Here is a 19,341-nt window from a genome sequence, read left to right on the forward strand (position 1 = left end):
TTTGCAAAAGAATAGGTAATTGATGGATAATTCTTATTTAGAATAGTATGAATAGAATCTAGGAGTTATGGTGACTGGTTCCCCGTTTTTCTAAACATGTATATTACCTTACCCTTTTGATTCTAGTTTCTTCTCTTGAATTTGAGTTTTTAACCTTAGGATTGACCTCCAAAATTGCAAGCCTATTAATAGAGTAGAGTCTAAAGTACATTATTTTAAGAAAAATTTAGTCTCAGTTGATCATTTGATATACTTCTGAATCTTGTGCATGCATTCACATACTTTCTATAAGTTTTTTTTTTTTTACTTTTTGTTTTGTTTTGTTGTTACTTTCTGAAAGTTTAAATCATGCTCTGCAACGGGGCACCCAGGCGGCTTAGTTGGTTAAATATCTGTCTTCAGCTCAGGTCATGATCTCAGAGTTCTGGGATTGAGTTCTATGTCAGGCTCCCTCCTCAGTGGAAGTCTGCTTCTCCCTCTCCCACTGCCCCTCCCCCTGCTTGTGCTTGCTAATGCACACACTGTCTCTCTCAAATAAAACTTCAAAAAAAAAAAAAAGATGCTTTCTACATTATCCAGATATTATTAAAAGTAAGTGAATAATTTTATGGGAAACCCAGCATTATTCAAGGGAATATTTCTAATGTTGAGAACAAGATAAATACAATTGAAAAAGAGCACTTTTATTTGACATTGAACTAGAGATATTGACTGGTGCAGTTAGAAGTATGGGGGGAGTCTATATTCATATTTTTGTGTGTATAGATATGTCTCTTGAAGGATATACAAAGTAATAGTAAGTATTTTGTGTTGATAGAGTTCAGGAGTGAAGAGAAACTCTTCATTGCATATTTTTAAATTTTTTTTGTTTGTACCAAATTAATGTTTGTTACTATAATTTAATAATTTGGATGTCTAAGTGTATCACATCTTGTTAAATTTTTTTTTTAAAGATTTTATTTATTTATTTGACAGAGAGAGATCACAAGTAGGCAGAGAGGCAGGCAGAGAGAGAGAGAGGGAAGCAGGCTCCCTGCTGAGCAGAGAGCCCAATGCGGGACTCGATCCCAGGACCCTGAGATCATGACCTGAGCCGAAGGCAGTGGCTTAACCCACTGAGCCACCCAGGTGCCCCACATCTTGTTAAGTTTTAATTAGACTATTTCATCTCTGTTTTTATTTCAGTGTACTATACCCATGAATAGTTTTGACAGTTGTACACCATTGCTCTTTAATTTAAAAATTCATTGCAAATTCACATAGCATGGGTTCTTTTTCAGGTTAGTGTCCCAAAAATGAAACATAAGCCAACCAGGCAACAGAAGAAAGTGGCAAAAGGCTATTCCTCCCCAGAACCTGATATCCAGGACTCATCTGGAAGTGAAGGTAAAAATATTTACTACAGACTATTCGCTAAATTTTTAAAAGGATATTACTGTAAAAAAAAGGGAGGGGGATATTACTATATTATGTTTAATATATGAAAAGTATTTATCGTATTTAAATGAAGAAGTTAATGTAGGAGTTTAGAGACAGGTGGTTTGCAAAAAAAGCTATTTTAGGTTATGGATAAATTTCAAGACCAGGTCACAAGGGAAAGACAAGAGAGAACATGAAAATCAAGAACTGCACTGTAGTACTAATTCTTATGTCTTGTTAGCTTCTGAAAAATTGTTGATGGTTTCCTAGATTCAATGCAGGAAGCAATTTTTGAGCTTTGAACTAATTTCCATGCTTCAGAAAACGTTTTCCATTTTTAGAATAAATTCTTGTAGTGTTTAGAAGTTACAGACAAGTAAAAATATAACTATATCAAAATTATGAACTAAACTAAATAGTATGCCATTCTTGTTCAAGTCAGATAATATGTAAAATATCTTGAATTACACTGAGATATCCAAGAAAGGAGTGGGCAATATCTGAGAAAATAAAGTTTTTTTTTAAAGCTATGGTTCTCTACTAAGCTCACACTAAGCTGGGTAGCTTATTTTTACAGAGATAATACTAGAGGTGAATAAATGATAAATGCCAGGAAGTTAGTAGACAACAAATAACATAGACAACAAATAACAGTTTAAGGGAAAGGGAGCTGAATTCAGTTTGAGGAAAGTTCTTAAAGGAACCCTGATGAATTATTAAGATTTCCAGTGTAAAAGAAGAATAAAATCAATAGAAGTTTAAAAGTATGAGTCACAGGGTACTGGTGTGCTAGAGGGGGCAGTATTAGTTATACTGTTTTGTTCCCATTTTACAGAAAAGGAAATTGAAACACAGATTTACCTGCTCAGGGTCACATATCCCGTAAGGCAGTATGTATATATAATATAAACAGATATTTTGGTTCCCTAATTCACTCTCTTACACACTCCACTATTTACCTGTAATTTATCAGCTGACATTCACTGATTACTTCGAGTACTTCATATGTGCCAAGCTAGATGTAATACACTGCTATCACCATGTGAAGTTTGTATGGCGTTATTATTATTCCTGTTTCACAAATGAGAAAGCTGAGACATGGAGAGAGGTTAAGATCTGAACAAAAACAGAAAGGAAGGAACGGATATAAGGGTTGAAAGGGGAAAAAAATACAGTGTACTGATCAGTAGTAAAAATGTACAGAAAAGGTATACATGTATTTTTATTAATCTTATCTATTTTAATGAGTTTTAAAAAACTGATGCCATCTAAAATGTTAACTAATTTGTGGTTACTTTAAACATATTTGTAGTTTTCTAGTTTTGAAGTGATATGATTGAAACTTTAAAAATGCAGAGTATTAGTACATTACTCTCTAAGTCCTGAAAGTAATGCCTAGGAAAATTTTACTGTATAAGAATCATTAAGCTGAAATGTAAATTGTTTATAATTAAATGTGGTCGCTGTTTTCACCAGTTTCATTCCATATGTCTTTTCAGCTCAGTCAGTAAAACCAAATACAAGAAGAAAGAAAGGGATAGAACTGGGAGACATTCAAAATTCCATAGAATCTATAAAACAAACACAGGAAGAAATTAAAAGGTAATATATGGACAGTGGCTTTTCATTTAAGTGTAGAGGGATAGTTAAGAATATTGTTATGTAGGAATTTATATGCAAACTTTACAGTTTTATAACATTGTTGGGCCAAAATAGAACCTTGGCTTCTATTGCCTGATGACTAAAGCTTATGAAATTCCTTCACCACTAAAATATGGGGGGAAAGTGGTGGTTTTTTCTCATCTGTGAGGGTAGAATTAGAATCTTACTGCTGTAGCATACTAGAAACATAGCTGGGTTAGGTGTGAAAGTGGGGTGGTTTCTGAGAAAGTCGACTAACAAAGTTTTCTGCCGTCCCTTTGTACGTGGCTGATTTTTAATTGGAGTGCATCAGTTGTTGAAATATGGAAATACTTCATAGCAATGGTAAATAGCCTGAGACCTTTGAGTGCTCTTTTTGTAGTTCCAGAGACCCTTCTTCCTACACACCTCTCCTGATCCAGCAGCACAAGGTCACTAACACGTAGGAAGGCTCCTTGGAGGGGGAAGGGTCCTAATTGTTCTGCTCGGTTGCTAAGCTAGCATGAGTGCAGACTGGTTGCCTCCCATTGCTGTGTCAGAGAAATTTTTTTTTTTTATGGTGATTTTTCTCTTAGTGATCTTACAGCTTACATTTAGTTGCTGTTTTCCTTTACAGCCTCATCTTCAGCCATTCCCCTACACCTGTCCCATGTTCTAGTTCTGTGAATGAAGCTCCTCACATCTCCAGGGTACACTGTGCAGTGTCATCTTTGGAGCTTTGCCAACACTGAATTGTTCTTCCTCCTACTCTACCCCTTAAGAAAATCCCTGTTTATCCTTCAGAATATAATTCAAATACCATCCTTTTACTAACATTTCTCATTACTCACCATGCCCTGTAGTTATTAATCTGTCCACTTTTCTTGTACAGTTCTCCATACGTAATGCTTTGAGCATTTACTAGACTACAGAGTTGTTACTGTGTGTGTCTGCTGAACTTGCCCCCACTGCCCCTGCTGGACCATGAGCGCTTTTACAGAAGGGGGCTTGTCTTCTGCATCTGGGTGTCATCAGCCCTTATATAAAGTTTTCGTTTCCTAGTTTAATTAGATTTATAAATTAATGAGCCTACTTATTCTTTTGCTTCCTTTCTTTCTCTATACTGGTAAAACACATTAATAGAAAAAGTTGGGGTGAGAGTGGGGTGGGATGTTTTCACTATATAGTTTTTCTTTGTTTTTAGCCAAAAGCATTTAGGATGGCATGAGGATGGCATAAGCTCATTTCATGACTAAGTTAACATTTTGTTAGCATATGAGGTGCCTATGTAGCATTTTTCAAGTTAGGAATGTCATGAAATCCATTGTATCATTTTTTCCTGGAGAATTTGACATTTTTCTCCAACTCTATTTCTATTTTCCCTAAAGTAAAGGTAAAAGAACCTTAATGGGCCAACTTAAAAGGGATAATTTTTGTTTTAAAAACACTGAGAGAAAGATGATAGATTTTTATATCAAGTTTTAACATTATGTTTGATGAACATCATTGAGTAATATTTTTGGTATAACATGGAATGTAGATTTAGACAAGACCTAAAAGTGGCTTCATGTAGAATAATCAGCTTCCTGTTTAGGTAGTCATAATTGATTGAACTAGTTACTTTAGATAATGTAAGTAAGTGTTTGGTTAACTAAGACTTTACTAATAAGACTCATATATCAAATTGTGAGTTCTGTGCTAACATTTTTGACATGTAATTATAAAATTTATTTTTCTTATTTTTGTAGAAATATTATGGCTCTTCGAAATCATTTAGTTTCAAGCACACCTGCCACGGATTATTTTCTGCAGCAAAAAGACTACTTCATCATTTTCCTCCTGATTTTGCTTCAAGTTATAATAAACTTCATGTTCAAGTAGAAGTTCCTTACAGTTGAATCAATGACCTGGAATGATCAGATTTAGCCTGGGACCAAATGTTCAAGTTGCTTTGGTCTTTATTAAAACGTCACAATATTTCTAAAACAAAAATCTTATAGAGATAAATGTAGAGGTGTTGACCTTTCATATATTTTACCCTTAACCTGAAATAGGAACTCTTGGTTATTAAAGTGAGCTATGTGTTAAGTGCCAGAACATTTCTAGCTTTTGTGACAATGTGTTTACACGTGAGTATGATAAATCCACATGTATACACAATTGTGTCTTATGTATATCTGACAGTAGTCTTTGTATTCTATAGTATGTTCTGAGATATAGCATTAACATGAAATATATATAGCAATCTATTTTCTTCATAAAACAGGCACAAGACTTTTATCAGTAAGGAATTACAGAATGGGAAATGATGGCATAATAGACCTAAGTAGTTCAAAATGGTCCTGTTAAAAAAAAGTAAATCATTTCCAAAGCACCCAGATCAGTTGTCTTCTTAGAAATACAAGAACAAAGTGTAGTCAAAATTGATGTACTAAGAGAGACAAAATGGCAAATTGCTTTTTTAAAAGTTTACACGTGATTTTTTTAACCCCTAGAATTTGATATTTATAGATAAAAGTATAAATGTATGTGTGTGTATATCAATATAAAAAAATTGGTATGCAGCTATTTGGATCTGTTCATTATATCTTTCTTGTATCTATACAATACCACCTTAAGCACTTGCTTAAAAAAGTTTGGTCAAAATTTATTGCTGTTCCTTTTTCTTATTTCTGTTTTTTGTAACTCCATTGGTCCAATAGCATATGCCAAATTCTAGAGATGTTTAAAGGGCATATGAAATTCTGATAATTTATGTTTCTTTCATTATGAAACACGTATTTTAGCTTTCGTTTAGATCCTAGTGTGTTCAGTGAACAAATAGAATAGAAAAAATTATAGCCAATATTTTATTTCAAAAGCCAAAAAAGAGAAAGGCGATAAGAAAGGACACTTTGTATGGTAGCATTTACGTGTACATTAAAATTGGTTTCTTTAAAGTGTGCAATAAGTTGAGCATTTAAGAAGAGCATCAAGTTCTGAAGTTTAATTCCTTATTCTCCTCCTCTGAGCAGCTTCATTCTGTGATAAAACTACAATTATTCAAGATTTTTTTTGTTCAGGCTTAGGCAAACATTTTCCTAATTTGGGGGGGGTAATATTTTTACTTTTTTCATAAATATTTACATTCCTCAGAAGCAACTTTTGCAAATGTAGTTAAGCTTATGACATGTTTTCCTAAGATAGATCTCAGAATCCTGAAAGTATAGATTTCAAAATGGCTATTAATAAAATAATAACTTTTGGCTACATTTGCCTTTGATTAAGAAGAGATGTGAGACACTAGCAAGATTACAATAAACTGTTTATGCCATGATAAATATAAAATCAAAGAATGATTACTAAATTACAAAAATGGAAAGTGATGAAAAAGAGCCTGCTTTTTCCCCCTAATATAGCTATCTTAAGTAGCCTTAGGTTTTAAAAAGAGCCATTTCCCATGTAGTTTTGGCAAAATAATGCTGTATTCCATATGTACATGTGAAAACATTTTTTTAATTGACTGAAATATAAATAAGATATACCTAAACCTGGTGTAAGTATAGGTATAATATGACTACACAGAACAGGTGGGATCTCTTGGTATTTCATACTTGTCAATATAATTTTTGTCCTTACTTTCTGTTACCAATGTTGTATGCTCAACTGCCTACTCATTGATAGATGATATTTTGTAAATATTGTACAATTTGATCCTTTTTATGGTTTAAATTAGTATTTATATCATATATAAGTTGATTGGCTGATCACAAAAATCATTTCATCATTAAACCCTGAAAACTTATTTTAAATTTTTTGTTGATAACCCCCCTTTGGGGTTTTAATTTTACCCATTTGTGTATTATTTTCATGTGGTCTAAATAGTATTTTATTTGTATAGGTATCTTCTAGGACTGGAAAAGTGATTATTTTCTTTTTTTAAGGCAATGTTTTGGGTTCTTTACTCGAGTCAAAAACTATTTCATGAAAAAGAGCAGGGTTACTCATGACTGTTTCTTATACACTGAAAGCATATATCTAATCGAATGGTCTTCTTATGCTTTTAGCTGTATGAGTTCCTTTCTGTGAACTGAACACAAAACTCAGGAATTGGTGGCTTAGTTTTAGATCAGTGCTTATACTAGACTTAGTATGTGAATCCTTTAAAACACATAATTAACTTTGTATGTAGCCATATATGTAATTGACTTTGAATGTTCTCTACCTGAAATTAATATTCCTTCAAACATGGATTCATAAAAATTGTGATTACAGTTCCCAGTTGTCTGAGAATCTCATGACAATTTCTAGGATTTAAGATCTTATGACCACTTTTTTTTCATTTAATCAAAAATTTTATTTTTTCACAGGAAATTTTAGATAGTAATAATTATTGACATTTGCATTTGTTTTGATTATTAAATGTACTATGCCTTCAATTATCTATCACTTAGTGAGGTGTAGCTGGCCCACGAATGACAGTAAATAGGGCATGCAAAACAAGTAATTTTCAGCAATAGATATTTTATTTGTATTTCATGTTAGTATTTTTTTGATCACTTATAAAGGTACAGTGTAATCTTTGTCACCATTCCATTGAAAAAGTTGGCCTTGTAAAATACAACACTCATTTAGTATTCACGCTTTTGTGCCTTTAACAAAATACTTTTTGTTATTTTTGTGTTATAGAACTCTCCAGTATAATTCAAAGTGTTTATAGGCTTACTTGTCATAAAGGGTCATTTCTCTGTGTCACTTTATTTCATTTTATATAGCTCTAGTATATATAAACAGTAATGCTGTACTTTTATAAGGGTTTGTCTGTTTAACTGTTTCAAATATATTCACTCTCATATCATTGAAGTAGACGTGTCAGAGTATTTTGAGTATTGTAAACAGTGCCTTTTTGATGGAATTCACACTGTTTTGGGTGTCAACTTGTGCCATATACACATAAAATTCTATAGAAGGCAGTTTTAACTTTTTGAAGAATATCTTAGTCAAATATTTAAGAAAATAAATGTATAAAATTCCCTTTTTTTCCGTGTTTAGCATTTCTAATGAGTAATGAATATATTTGGGGGGTTTTTTGGGGGTTGATATACAGTGATGATGGCAATATTGATGAGCCATACATGATGCTGTAGATTATTTTGAATTATGTTAAATGTACAGAAATAAAATACTACTATTAGCATTTATACCAAATTTTCCAATTTGAAACAATAAGGGGTAACACCATACAAATCAGTAAGTTTACATTTCAGCGTCTATCTCATTTGACTACATGGATAAAGAAATTCTTTAAAATGTGTAATCTGCCACTATTATGTAATTTGGTTTCATTTTGTTTACATACAGTGTGTGAATTTAGTATATTTAAGTTACTTTTTGTTACTCTTTAACATACTGTTTGTTTTGTTACAGTTTTTAATTGAAGATGGACTGTTAAAATTGTTTAAGACCAGTGTCTCCTTCATATGATTAACATTTAGAAGAGCCACAAGAAACCCATGACAAAATGAATGTGAATATACTTTCTAAAATGTTTAGAAAATATTATCTTTTTGCATTTGTCATGTAAAATTATTTTAGTATTATAATATTGAAATTTATTTTAAAAATGCCATGAAACATTTGAACTGATGAGCCACAGAACTTCAGCTGAAAATTTTTTCACTTTTTAGCATGCTAAACATACATCTAAGTTAAATATACTGTTGAATGGCCATTTATAAAATTCAAACACTACCACTGGTCAGTTTTGTATAATAGAATAAAAGTATGTTATCTGCAGTGTAAGTACAGCACACTGTCAAATCCTTTCCCTAAGGTGCATAGTAGATGTACAGATAGTCATAGGCAACTGTTTTGTAATGTATCACATTTCTAATCTGTTATTCCTAATAACCTATTATAAATGTTTGCAGAGACAAAAGAATTGAATTTTTCTAATCTATAAAATTATGCTAACTTCTACATGTAGGCATTCTGAATAAAATTCTTAAAAAGAGCTAACTGTGATCACATGACTTTGAATATAACATATGATGACTTACTTCATCCTAGTTTTTAAATTAAAAAAAATCTTTTTTGTAGGGGTTTTTGTGAAGGATGGTGAAGGGCTAGGAAGGATTTAATAGTTAGAATCCCTTATGTATGCTTTCTTTGGTGCTTTATGTTCATTCTTCTTAAATGCTCATCAGAACCTTACTTTATAAATAAAGAATCTGAGACTCAGAGAAGTTAAATGATTCCAGGAGCTACGTAGAGTGATGGCAAGCCAAGTTTAAATCCATGTCTGACTTCAAGATCCATTCTTCTTCCACTGTACACTTAAATAGAACCCTGCTGGTAGCACTTTCCTTTTAAAAGTTTGGAGTAATCCACTGTTCCAATCTATGTACTATAGCTATATCCACCACTGTTTTGTGATGGGTGGAACCAGGAAAAAACTTACTATTAAACAAATATATATACAAAACCTATAAAAAGATTTTCCCCTCAAATCATTTATTCCATATTAAAGTCAACATCAGGTGAGTTCCAAAATCATTCCTGTCTGGTTTTCCTCTCTTTTCCTCCATCCTTCTCCTCTTCCATTCTTGCTCTCTCTTCAGGGTCTATATTGCTTCTGGCTACTAATCACTTGGTTCTGTCTTATTAATTGGAGGTGGGGGTGGGGAGGAGGGCTTACAGGTTCCCCCCGTCCTTTGCGTAGGAATAAGAGGTAAGGAGAACAGTCCCTCGTTGTTTAACCTCGATGAAAAATCTGCAAGATGGTTAATTGTCTAATATTGACTGCACAATCATAGGTGTCCCGTATTACCTATCTTCCTAATTGGCTTTTCTGCACTTTACAAAAAGAATCCTTTTCTTGTAGAGTGGATCTATACATTAGTGAATATCACAGTAATTGGGGGGGGTGCTATAAATATTTGGCCATTGAGTGGTATATATGACAGGCATCGTAGGGGAAGAAAACCAAAAACAAAAAAACCTCTTTGCAAACATTATCACTCTGCAAAACCTTGTGAGAGTTTTCCCTTTATGTGTCTATTATCTCCATTTTTTAAGAAAAGTGGAGACAAAAGAGTTTACTTACGGAATGTCACAGATAAATGTCAGAGCAAACCGAGGTCTAAGTCTTAAACCAGTACGGTTAACCATTTCACTTTTTTTAAGATTTTTTTTATTCCACAGAAATCACAAGTAGGCAGAAAGGCAGGCAGAAAGAGAGAAGCCGGCTCCCTACTGAGCAGAGAGCCCGATGCGGAACTCGATACGAGGCCCCTGAGATCATGACCCAAGCCAAAGGCAGAGGCCCAATCCACTGAGCATCCAGGCGCCCCAGGCCACTATGTCTTTAAAGCATACTAGGGATCGCCCATATAGCTGTTTTCACATCTGTCTCCTCTGCTAAAGAAAAAGTGTGGTGGCTGGGGTTTTCAAATATCCGCGCCCAGGAAATGTGGCAAGGTCCCCGGCAGAAGTGGAAAGCCTGCCGCTGTCCTCCGTCTAGACACTGTGATGGTTAGGAGAACAACTGGTGATACTGTGGACAGAATACTACTGAGTCCAACGCAGAGATTTTATCAGGGGTGGGGCACGAACCCGGTTCTACCCGGGGTACCCATTCCCTCCTCCACATCGGCTCCCCTAGCGTGCGGACTTCCGGGAAGGAAGGGCGTTTCCTAGGAGACGGATTTGGTGGCAGTTGAAGCCACTGCTGGGAATAAATTCACCCAGGGAGCAGGGGAAGGGCTGGCAGTTTCCAGTCCAGGTACAGCTCCTGAGAAGCCCTGACCACTTTTCCTGCTTCGCAGACTATCCGGACCGGTGGCCCAACAACCGGATACTCTGCCCGTGGGCGGTGGGGGAGTATGCCCAGCAGCCCCGGCGCTTGACCTCCCCCCGCCCCTTCCGTTTCCGGCCGTCCCGCCTCTCTCCTCCCTGGCGGTGTCGGTTCTCCGCCGCCTGCGGCCGGAAGCTCTTCCAACTTTATGCGCCATGGCCGCCCTCGGTTCTGCGAAGGCGGCGTTGCAGGTGACGGAAGTGTTGGAGACCATCGTGAGTTGCTGCGTGGGGCCCGAGGGGCGGCAAGTTCTGTGTACGAAGCCCACCGGCGAGGTGCTGATCAGCCGGAGTGGAGGCTGCCTCCTGGAGGCGCTACACTTAGAGCATCCCATAGCCAGGTACCCGCGTCGCACATTTCCAGCTCGTAACAGCGTCCCATAGCCAGGTACTCTGGTCCCACTCTTCTACCCAGAGCCGAGCACCCCAGGCCATCTCCCTGCACCCTTAGCCTGTGCTCCTGGGAGGACACCTTGGGAGAAACCAGTGTATGCTTAGGGTTCGAGCGTGGTCCCGTGGAACGTTCTTTTGGAAATCAAATCTTACAAACACCCATGAACATTTACTACCCTCCTCGCTCTACCCAACCCCAGAATCTTAAAATAGAACAAAGTAAAACTTTGTAAAAAGTAAAACTAAAAGCATCAGTCATTAAAGTCTTACGACTTTAGTTGTGAAACCATGGTTCAACTTGGTTTACATGTATGAAGGCAGCCTTCTGAAAATCTGAGTTGCTTTATTTCTTTTTCTGTACAGGATGGTGGTGGCCTGTGTTTCCAGTCATCTAAGAAAAACAGGAGATGGTGCTAAAACATTTATTATCTTTCTTTGTCATTTACTCAGAGGACTTCATACAGTCATAGACAAAGAACAGGATTCTTTGATTTCCAAAAATATTCAAACCCATAGAAGGCATTGGAAAAATTGTTGTCAGTGGAAATTTCTTTCTCAAGCTCTTCTGACGTTTCAGACACAAATATTAGATTATATTATGGACCACTACTTAAGTAAACACTTTCTGACCATCTTTTCTTCATCCACTAAAGAGAGAACATTGTGTAGGAGCTCTTTAGAGCTGCTCCTAGAAGCATACTTTTGTGGAAGAGTGGGGAGAAATAATCACTACTTTATTTCACAGTTGATGTGTAACTACTTTTTCAAGTGTATGGCTTGTGAAAGTGGGTTTGAAGAAGTATTTGACTTAGTGGATGACTATTTTGTAGAGTTGAATGTTGGCGTCACGGGCCTTCCTGTCTCAGATTCCAGGATCATGGCTGGGCTTGTGCTTCACAGAGACTTTTCTGTATACTGTCCAGCAGATGGTGACATAAGAATGGTAATAGTTACAGAAACTATTCAGCCTCTTTTTTCAGCTTCTGCATCAGAGTTTATTCTAAATTCAGAAGCACAGTTTCAGACCTCTCAATTTTGGATTATGGAAAGGACAAAAGCAATAGTGAAATATTTACAGAGTCAAAATGTAAAATTGCTCCTGTCTAGTGTGAAACAACCGGACTTAGTTACTTATTATGCAGGACTGAATGGCATATCAGTGGTAGAGTGTTTATCACCAGAAGAAGTTTCTCTTATCCAGAGGATCATGGGTCTTTCTCCCTTTATACTACCACAAGCCTCTTCACAGTATGAAATCTGTAACACAGCTTTGGTGAAATTTTGTAAGCCCCTTATCCTGAGATCCAAAAGGTATGTTCATCTTGGTTTGATTAGCACATGTTCATTTATACCACACTGTATAGTTCTTTGTGGACCAGTGCAGGGTCTTGTTGAACAACATGAAGGTGCTTTACATGGAGCATTTAAAATGCTTCGACAGCTGTTTAAAGATCTTGATCTAAATTACATGATACAAACCAGTGATCAAAACCATACATCAAGTCCTCTTGCTTACAAGGATAGCAGAGAAAGTAATCCATTGCCAGAAATTGTTAATGGCTTAATACAAAGGCCGTATCAGGGCACAGTTGTAAAGAACAAAGGTAATCTGCCAAAAACTCAAACATATTTAAAAGTATATTCAAATTTGGTAGTTCCGAGTGTAGAATTAGAAACCTGTATTCCATGTTCAACACCAAAAGTGACACCAACAGATACATACCAGACAGATGAAACACTGAGATGTTTAGCTCCAACTAAAACCAGGACAATTGATGACAACGAACCATTTATTGAGAGTAATTCTGCTAATTCAACAGCAGAAAACACTGGAATAGAAATTTCCTCTGAAAATTTACAAGTCACAAAAATTGCTGGAAAGGGAAACATGTTGCCAGTGAGAGAGAAGTCACTGGAGATGTGTACTTCCCAGAATTACTGCTGCTCCACTCTACCAGCAGGTTGTGTTTTGCCAGTGGGTGGTAATTTTGAGATCCTGTTACATTACTATCTTCTCAACTATACCAGAAAATGTCAGCAATCAGAAGAAACTATGGTTAGTATAATAATAGCTAATGCTCTTTTAGGCATTCCCCAAATCCTGTATAAGTCTAAGAAGGGAAAGTACAGCTTTCCACAAATATATATAAGAACTCTCCGTGCACTACAAACCAATCAACCCATTATGAGCAGTCAGACAGGTTTGGAATCAGTAGCTGGTAAATACCAGTTATTAACTTCAGTTCTTCAGTGTTTAACAAAAATTTTAACCATTGATTTAGTAATCAATATTAAGAGACAGCCTCGGGAAATGTATGACCAAGATTCAGATGAGGAAGTATAAAATTGGAAGTTTTTTATTAACCAAAATTTTAATTCAACTCAAACAGTAAAGAAGGATGTGACAACTGATTCTCAATTCAGTTAGGGTTAGCTAGTTAGGAAAACATCAAAACTTAAAAAGCCTTTAGAAGAAGTACACTAGGAGGCTGGCAGACATTCAGACACAAATACTAGAAAATATTGTGGAACAATTCTGAGGAAGCCTTCCACATGGGGGAAGCCAAGATCTGACTAAGTTTGTCTTTCTTCCTCTTACAGGTGCCTGTCTCAGCTCTGTGTTAGTTCGTTTATATATGGGAGGGTGTTTCTTTATAGCACCTTTTTGCTTTTCTGTATTTTCTTTCATTCTCTTCATCTGTCCTCACCTTTCTGTATTTAGTTCATAGAGTCATTTAATACGAGATTTGGATGGAGTCTTCAGGTGTCATCCTATATTAATGGTTTAAAATACAAAATTCAGTATTTGCTTCATTCAGAATAATTTATTTTCTCTACTCATAATTTCTGAAGCAGTGAATAAAAGTCTTGATTTTTTTTCTCAAGCATATAAATTAGTTTTTACTTTTAAATATCCCCTTATTTATATCCATTTTATGTGGGAAAGCCTGGATATGTTTTTTTCACTATCCATATACCACTGAATATGTAACTGACAATGTGACTTTGTGCACTATAAACTTATTTTCATTTCTGTAGTTAAAAGTTAGTTTCAGAAAGGTTGTGAAATGCATTCTATCATTTTCTCCTGTCCCCTAAGAGCTTGTAAAAATAATTGATGTATGTGCTGGCTTTTCTTGTATTTGGTGCATAGCCAGAGTTCAAGAGTAATAAATAGTTTGAAAGTCCATCAATCCTTCCTTCCTTCCTTTTTGTTTTCTTTCTTTAGTACTTTAGCGAATTGGTTTATTTAAAAAAAAAAACTCAATCAAAGATGGGTAATAATAATACATAGTTCACTCCATCATTATGCAACAAGATCTGCTATTTTTTTTTTTTGGCCTTTATGAAAAATTCCTGCTTTACTTAACTTTTTTTTTTTTTTAAGATTTTATTTATTTGATAGACAGAGATCACAAGTAGGCAGAGAGGCAGGCAGAGAGAGAGGAAGGGAAGCAGGCTCCCTGCTGAACAGAGAGCCCGATGTGGGGCTCGATCCCAGGACCCTGGGATCATGACCTGAGCCGAATGCAGAGGCTTTAACCCACCGAGCCACCCAGGCGCCCCTTTACTTAACTTTTTATAAAGAATTACTGTTTTGTCTACGGCCATACCACCCTGAACGCGCCCGATCTCGTCTGATCTCGGAAGCTAAGCAGGGTCGGGCCTGGTTAGTACTTGGATGGGAAGAATTACTGTTTTACTTTCTGTTGTGAGATACACTGTTAACATACTCTGCTTATACCTTTGAATACTTCTTCTAAAAAAGTAGAACTTTCTCCTGAAAAGGTTTGAGACTTTTACATTAATTTGGTATGTGTTTGTTTTTGTTTTTGTTTTTTTAAAGATTTCATTTATTTATTTGACAAAGGGGGAGGGAGAAGCAGACTCCCCACGGAGCAAGGAGCCAGATGCTGGTCTCAGTCCCAGGACCCTAGGTACATGACCTGAGCCAAAAGCAGACACTTAACTGATTGAACCACCCAGATGCCCCTCTGTACAACGCTTAAGTAAAGAATTGATTATGCAGTGCTAAGCTTCCACTTGTACTTTTAGAAAAGGGGTCTAACACCAAACTCTCACTTAGGTTTTGAGTGTACAGAAATTAATCCTACTGTGAATTTCCCCTGAAAAGGGTGACAGCTTTGCAGAAGGTGGTTTCGATACTATGCCCAAAATCAAAGTTACAATGATTTACATATACTTTGCTTTCCCAACTCAAGTTTTTAAACATTACACTCAAGAGCAAGTTCATTCCAAAGACCTTCAATTTGAGCAATGCAATCATGAGTGTATTCCAGGGAAACAACTCCAGTGTTGTTTAGGGTTAATTCAGAGTTTCTTATAATAGAAGGATATAATGTACTCCTTTATACATAGTTGCAAAACAAACCAACAACACAACATTTAAACCATTATGTTCTCAAAGAACACAGGTCCTGATGTATGTACCCTTGCACAGGGATTCACTGCACCTTAGCTTGAGAACTTTATCCTCAAAAACCTACACGTTGCCTTTCTCCTGGCCTCAACTGTGGCTTTGAGATTATCGTCAAGAATAATAAACACAGTACGTAAGGAACAGGCAAGCACTAACCGGGATGTACACAGCACAAGAATGGATTTCCTTCAAGCTAGACTTAGTAGTATTTTCAGTCTTATTAAGTCTTTAAAATTCTGCAGCACAACGAAGGTAACATATATTACCATAAAAAAACCAGGATGACCATATCCATTATTATTATTTTTTTACCCAGGCCAGAAAACAAAAATCTGTCACTGCTATTACTAAATTTAGGAAAATTGAAAATTTCTATGTTTCAGGCAAGTATGACATCTGACTGAGACTTTCACAGTCACGATCTTAGTCACTAAAAATGTCACAAGACCGTGGAGTCGCCGGGGATGGCTTTTCATTAGGAAAAAGTTGCGCCTGGAGTAGCACAGCAGTAGCAGTTCCCAGATACCAGATACCGTGGTCTCCTAAGTTTGGATCCTGCCTTTCCTACTTTCCTTTTTTTTTGGGGGGGGGAGTCATTTCCACTTCTGCAGGAGCAGGTTTAGCTGACAACCTGTCTGACCTCCTCTTGGGCTCCTACTTAACTGTGCTGTCGATAGAGCTGCCCTTCCTCCTGGGCATCATTGCCGCAGCAGGCCGGGTTGCAGGCCGGGGAGCACCAGAGCCTTCCCGAAGCTGGGCTGTCTGGCTGCTGCAGCTTCTTCCACCCTTCCACTGCTGGAGCAGCTGCAACCCGCCGAAAATTCTTCATTTCAAAAATTTGAATTTTGCAATATTTATATTTCATTTTCAAGGTTTTTAAGTGCATGTAATACTCTGCATGAAGGACAGTGTCTTCTACTTCTAGTAGTTCCCTGCAACACCCGAAACACGGCTGTTTGTACCAAGTATTCAGACCTGCCTATTGTATAAAACTGCTACGTTTAATCTGTTCTCTTAAATACATGTTTGCAATACATAAATTCACCGAGTTCTTGTATTTGTTTGTTTGTTTATTTATTTGAGAGAAAAAGTAGGCTAGGGGGCGGAGGGAGAGGGAGAGAGGATCTGAAGCTCACTCTACTCTGAGCTTGGGCTTGTTGCTGGGCTGGATCTCACCAGCCTGAGATATCAACCTGAGCTGAAACCAAGAGTCCAGGCTTAATCCATTGGACCAGCCAAGAGCCCCACAAATTTAACGAATTCTTTTTTTTTTTTTAATATTTATTTGACAGAAATCACAACTAGGCAGAGAGGCAGGCAGAGAGAGAGGAGGAAGCAGGCTCCCCGTGGAGTAGAGAGCCCGATGTGGGGCTTGATCCCAGAACCCTGGGATCATGACCTGAGCTGAAGGCAGAGGCTTTAACCCACTGAGCCACCCAGGCGCCCCTCAGTTTAACGAATTCTTAGTGAGTGCCTGCTATGGGCCAGATGCTGAAGACAAGTGGTAAACAAGTAGCTCTGGTTCCCATCTTCTTGCCCCTTTCTTGAAAAGTTAATGGATGTGACAGTACTTGGATTGAGATTCAGTTTAGGAAACCAGATTTTAAAATTCTAATTACAGTAAAACTCGAAAAAGTGGTGACTAAGAATGTATTAATAAACTGGGTGGCTCAGTGGTTTAGGCCACTGCCTTCGGCTCAGGTCATGATCTCGGGGTCCTGGGATTGAGTCCCGCATCGGGCTCTCTGCTCGGCGGGGAGCCTGCTTCCCTCTCACTCTCTCTGCTTGCCTCTCTGCCTACTTGTGATCTCTCTCTGTCAAATAAATAAATAAAATCTTTAAAAAAAAAAAAAAAAAGACTAATGTCGGGACGCCTGGGTGGCTCAGTTGGTTAGACGACTACCTTCGGCTCAGGTCATGATCCTGGAGTCCCGGGATCGAGTCCCACATCGGGCTCCCAGCACCACGGGGAGTCTGCTTCTCCCTCTGACCTTCTCCTCACTCATGCTCTCTCTCACTGCCTCTCTCTCAAATAAATAAATAAAATCTTTAAAAAAAAAAAGACCAATGTCTTATCTTGTGGTATCTCATGATCTTTTATACTAACTGTAATTTCATTTTTTAAGGTTAGTATATTATTATTTCATTTCTCTGGTTATGCAGAGAATAAGTTAGCTCTGGTTTTTTGTTTTGTTTTTTAAGGAGGCTTCCCACCTAGCATGGAGCCCAACATGGGGCTTAAACTCACAACCCTGAGATCAAGACCTGAGCCAAGATCAAGAATCAGACACTTAATTGAGCCATGCAGGTGCCCCAGTTAGCTCTGTTCCTTGTGCCGAACTCATAGATATATAAACATACTGTAAAATTGCTGTATAACTTTTTCCATTCACTTTTTAAATTATCTGTCAGATCATTTGATAGTTGTGCTTTATTTTGTTATTGTTATTTTAAATACTTCTCCATCACTGAAGGCATTTAAAGACTTCCAGACATGCCTAGACATATGACCTTGTGTATGATACACATTTTGTAACTATAAATAATCAGGAGCCCAGAAGTCCCTTTATAAGCTGGCCTGTGTCTTTGTATTTTTGGTACCTGGTCTAATATCTAGCATACAATAGTAGCCAGTAAATGTCTCTTGAGGAACTATTCACTGACTGAATTAGTCATTTGATCCTCATAGATGAGGTCATAATTATTTCCATCAAAGTTTCATGAAAAAGGTTATGTTTTGGGGGAGAAAGAGCAGGCAGGGTAGAATAGGTCCACACAAAGCAATCTTTTCTTTCCCTTTTTTTTTTTTTTTTTTAAAGATTTTATTTATTTATTTGACAGATCACAAGTAGGCAGAGAGGCAGGCAGAGAGAGTGAGAGGGAAGCAGGCTCCCTGCCGAGCAGAGAGCCCGATGCGGGACTCGATCCCAGGACCCTGAGATCATGACCTGAGCCGAAGGCAGCGGCTTAAACCACTGAGCCACCCAGGCGCCCTTTTCTTTCCCTTTTTTAAAAGATTTTATTTATTTATTTTCAGTGTTCCAAAAGTCATTGTTTATGCACCATACCCAGTGCTCCATGCAATACGTGCCCTCCATAATACCCACCACCAGGCTCACGCAACCCCCCACTCCTCTCCCCTCCAAAACCCTCAGTTTGTTTCTCAGAGTCTGAAGTTTCTCATGGTTTGTCTCCCTCTCCGATTTCCCCCGTCTCACTTCTCTCCATCTCCCAGTGTCCTCCGTGTTATTCCTTGTGCTCCACAAGTAAGTGAAACCATATGTTAACTCTCTCTGCTTGACTTATTTCACTCAGCATAATCTCTTCCAGTTCTGTCCATGTTGATAGAAAATTTGGGTATTCATCCTTTCTGATGGAGGCATAATACTCCATTGTATATATGAACCATACTTATTTATTTGACAGAGAGACACAGCGAGAGAGGGAACACAAGCAGGGGGAGGGGGAGGGGGAGAAGCAGGCTTCCTGCTGAGCAGGAAGCCCAATGTGGAGCTTGATCCCAGGACACTGGAATCATGACCTGAGCCCAAGACAGACGTGTAATGACTGAGCCACCCAGGTACCCCACAATCTTTTCTTTTTTAACTCTCTTCTAATCTCTTTTTTGTTTTTAA

General features: G+C 37.3%; 2 protein-coding genes across 14 annotated transcripts in view; both read left to right on the plus strand.

The window, feature by feature from the left end:
* OSBPL8 (oxysterol binding protein like 8) overlaps nucleotides 1-8,061 on the plus strand; it is a 153,148-nt gene extending 145,087 nt beyond the window's left edge. For all 11 annotated transcript variants that reach the window (XM_046012050.1, XM_046012051.1, XM_046012053.1 and 8 more), the window contains 3 exons: nucleotides 1,281-1,386; nucleotides 2,919-3,021; nucleotides 4,788-8,061. In XM_046012050.1, coding sequence (XP_045868006.1) covers nucleotides 1,281-1,386; nucleotides 2,919-3,021; nucleotides 4,788-4,920 — 342 coding nt within the window. In that variant the 3' untranslated portion in view covers nucleotides 4,921-8,061. The remainder of the gene's footprint in view (nucleotides 1-1,280; nucleotides 1,387-2,918; nucleotides 3,022-4,787) is intronic.
* A 2,902-nt stretch (nucleotides 8,062-10,963) lies between these two features.
* Nucleotides 10,964-14,453, plus strand: BBS10 (Bardet-Biedl syndrome 10). Of its 3 annotated transcripts, none has more exons than XM_046012780.1 (2): nucleotides 10,964-11,213; nucleotides 11,629-14,453. In XM_046012780.1, the coding sequence occupies exons 1-2, from the start codon at nucleotides 11,029-11,031 to the stop codon at nucleotides 13,607-13,609; spliced, it is 2,166 nt and encodes a 721-aa protein (XP_045868736.1). In that variant the 5' UTR covers nucleotides 10,964-11,028; the 3' UTR covers nucleotides 13,610-14,453. The 3 variants fall into 3 exon arrangements, with proteins under 3 accessions (XP_045868736.1, XP_045868738.1, XP_045868737.1); XM_046012782.1 differs by having other exon boundaries at nucleotides 10,980-11,088; XM_046012781.1 differs by having other exon boundaries at nucleotides 11,119-11,260.
* The last annotated feature ends 4,888 nt before the right edge of the window (nucleotides 14,454-19,341 follow it).

The sequence above is a fragment of the Meles meles genome, chromosome 7 (assembly GCF_922984935.1).
Source record: "Meles meles chromosome 7, mMelMel3.1 paternal haplotype, whole genome shotgun sequence".
In the NCBI taxonomy this organism is placed as follows: domain Eukaryota; kingdom Metazoa; phylum Chordata; class Mammalia; order Carnivora; family Mustelidae; genus Meles; species Meles meles.

Coding starts and splice junctions, on each gene's coding strand:
- BBS10 (XM_046012780.1), top strand. CDS start 11,029: ATGGCCGCCCTCGGTTCTGCGAAGGCGGCGTTGCAGGTGACGGAAGTG. Junction 11,214..11,628: donor TTAGAGCATCCCATAGCCAG/GTACCCGCGTCG, acceptor TTTTCTGTACAG/GATGGTGGTGGCCTGTGTTT.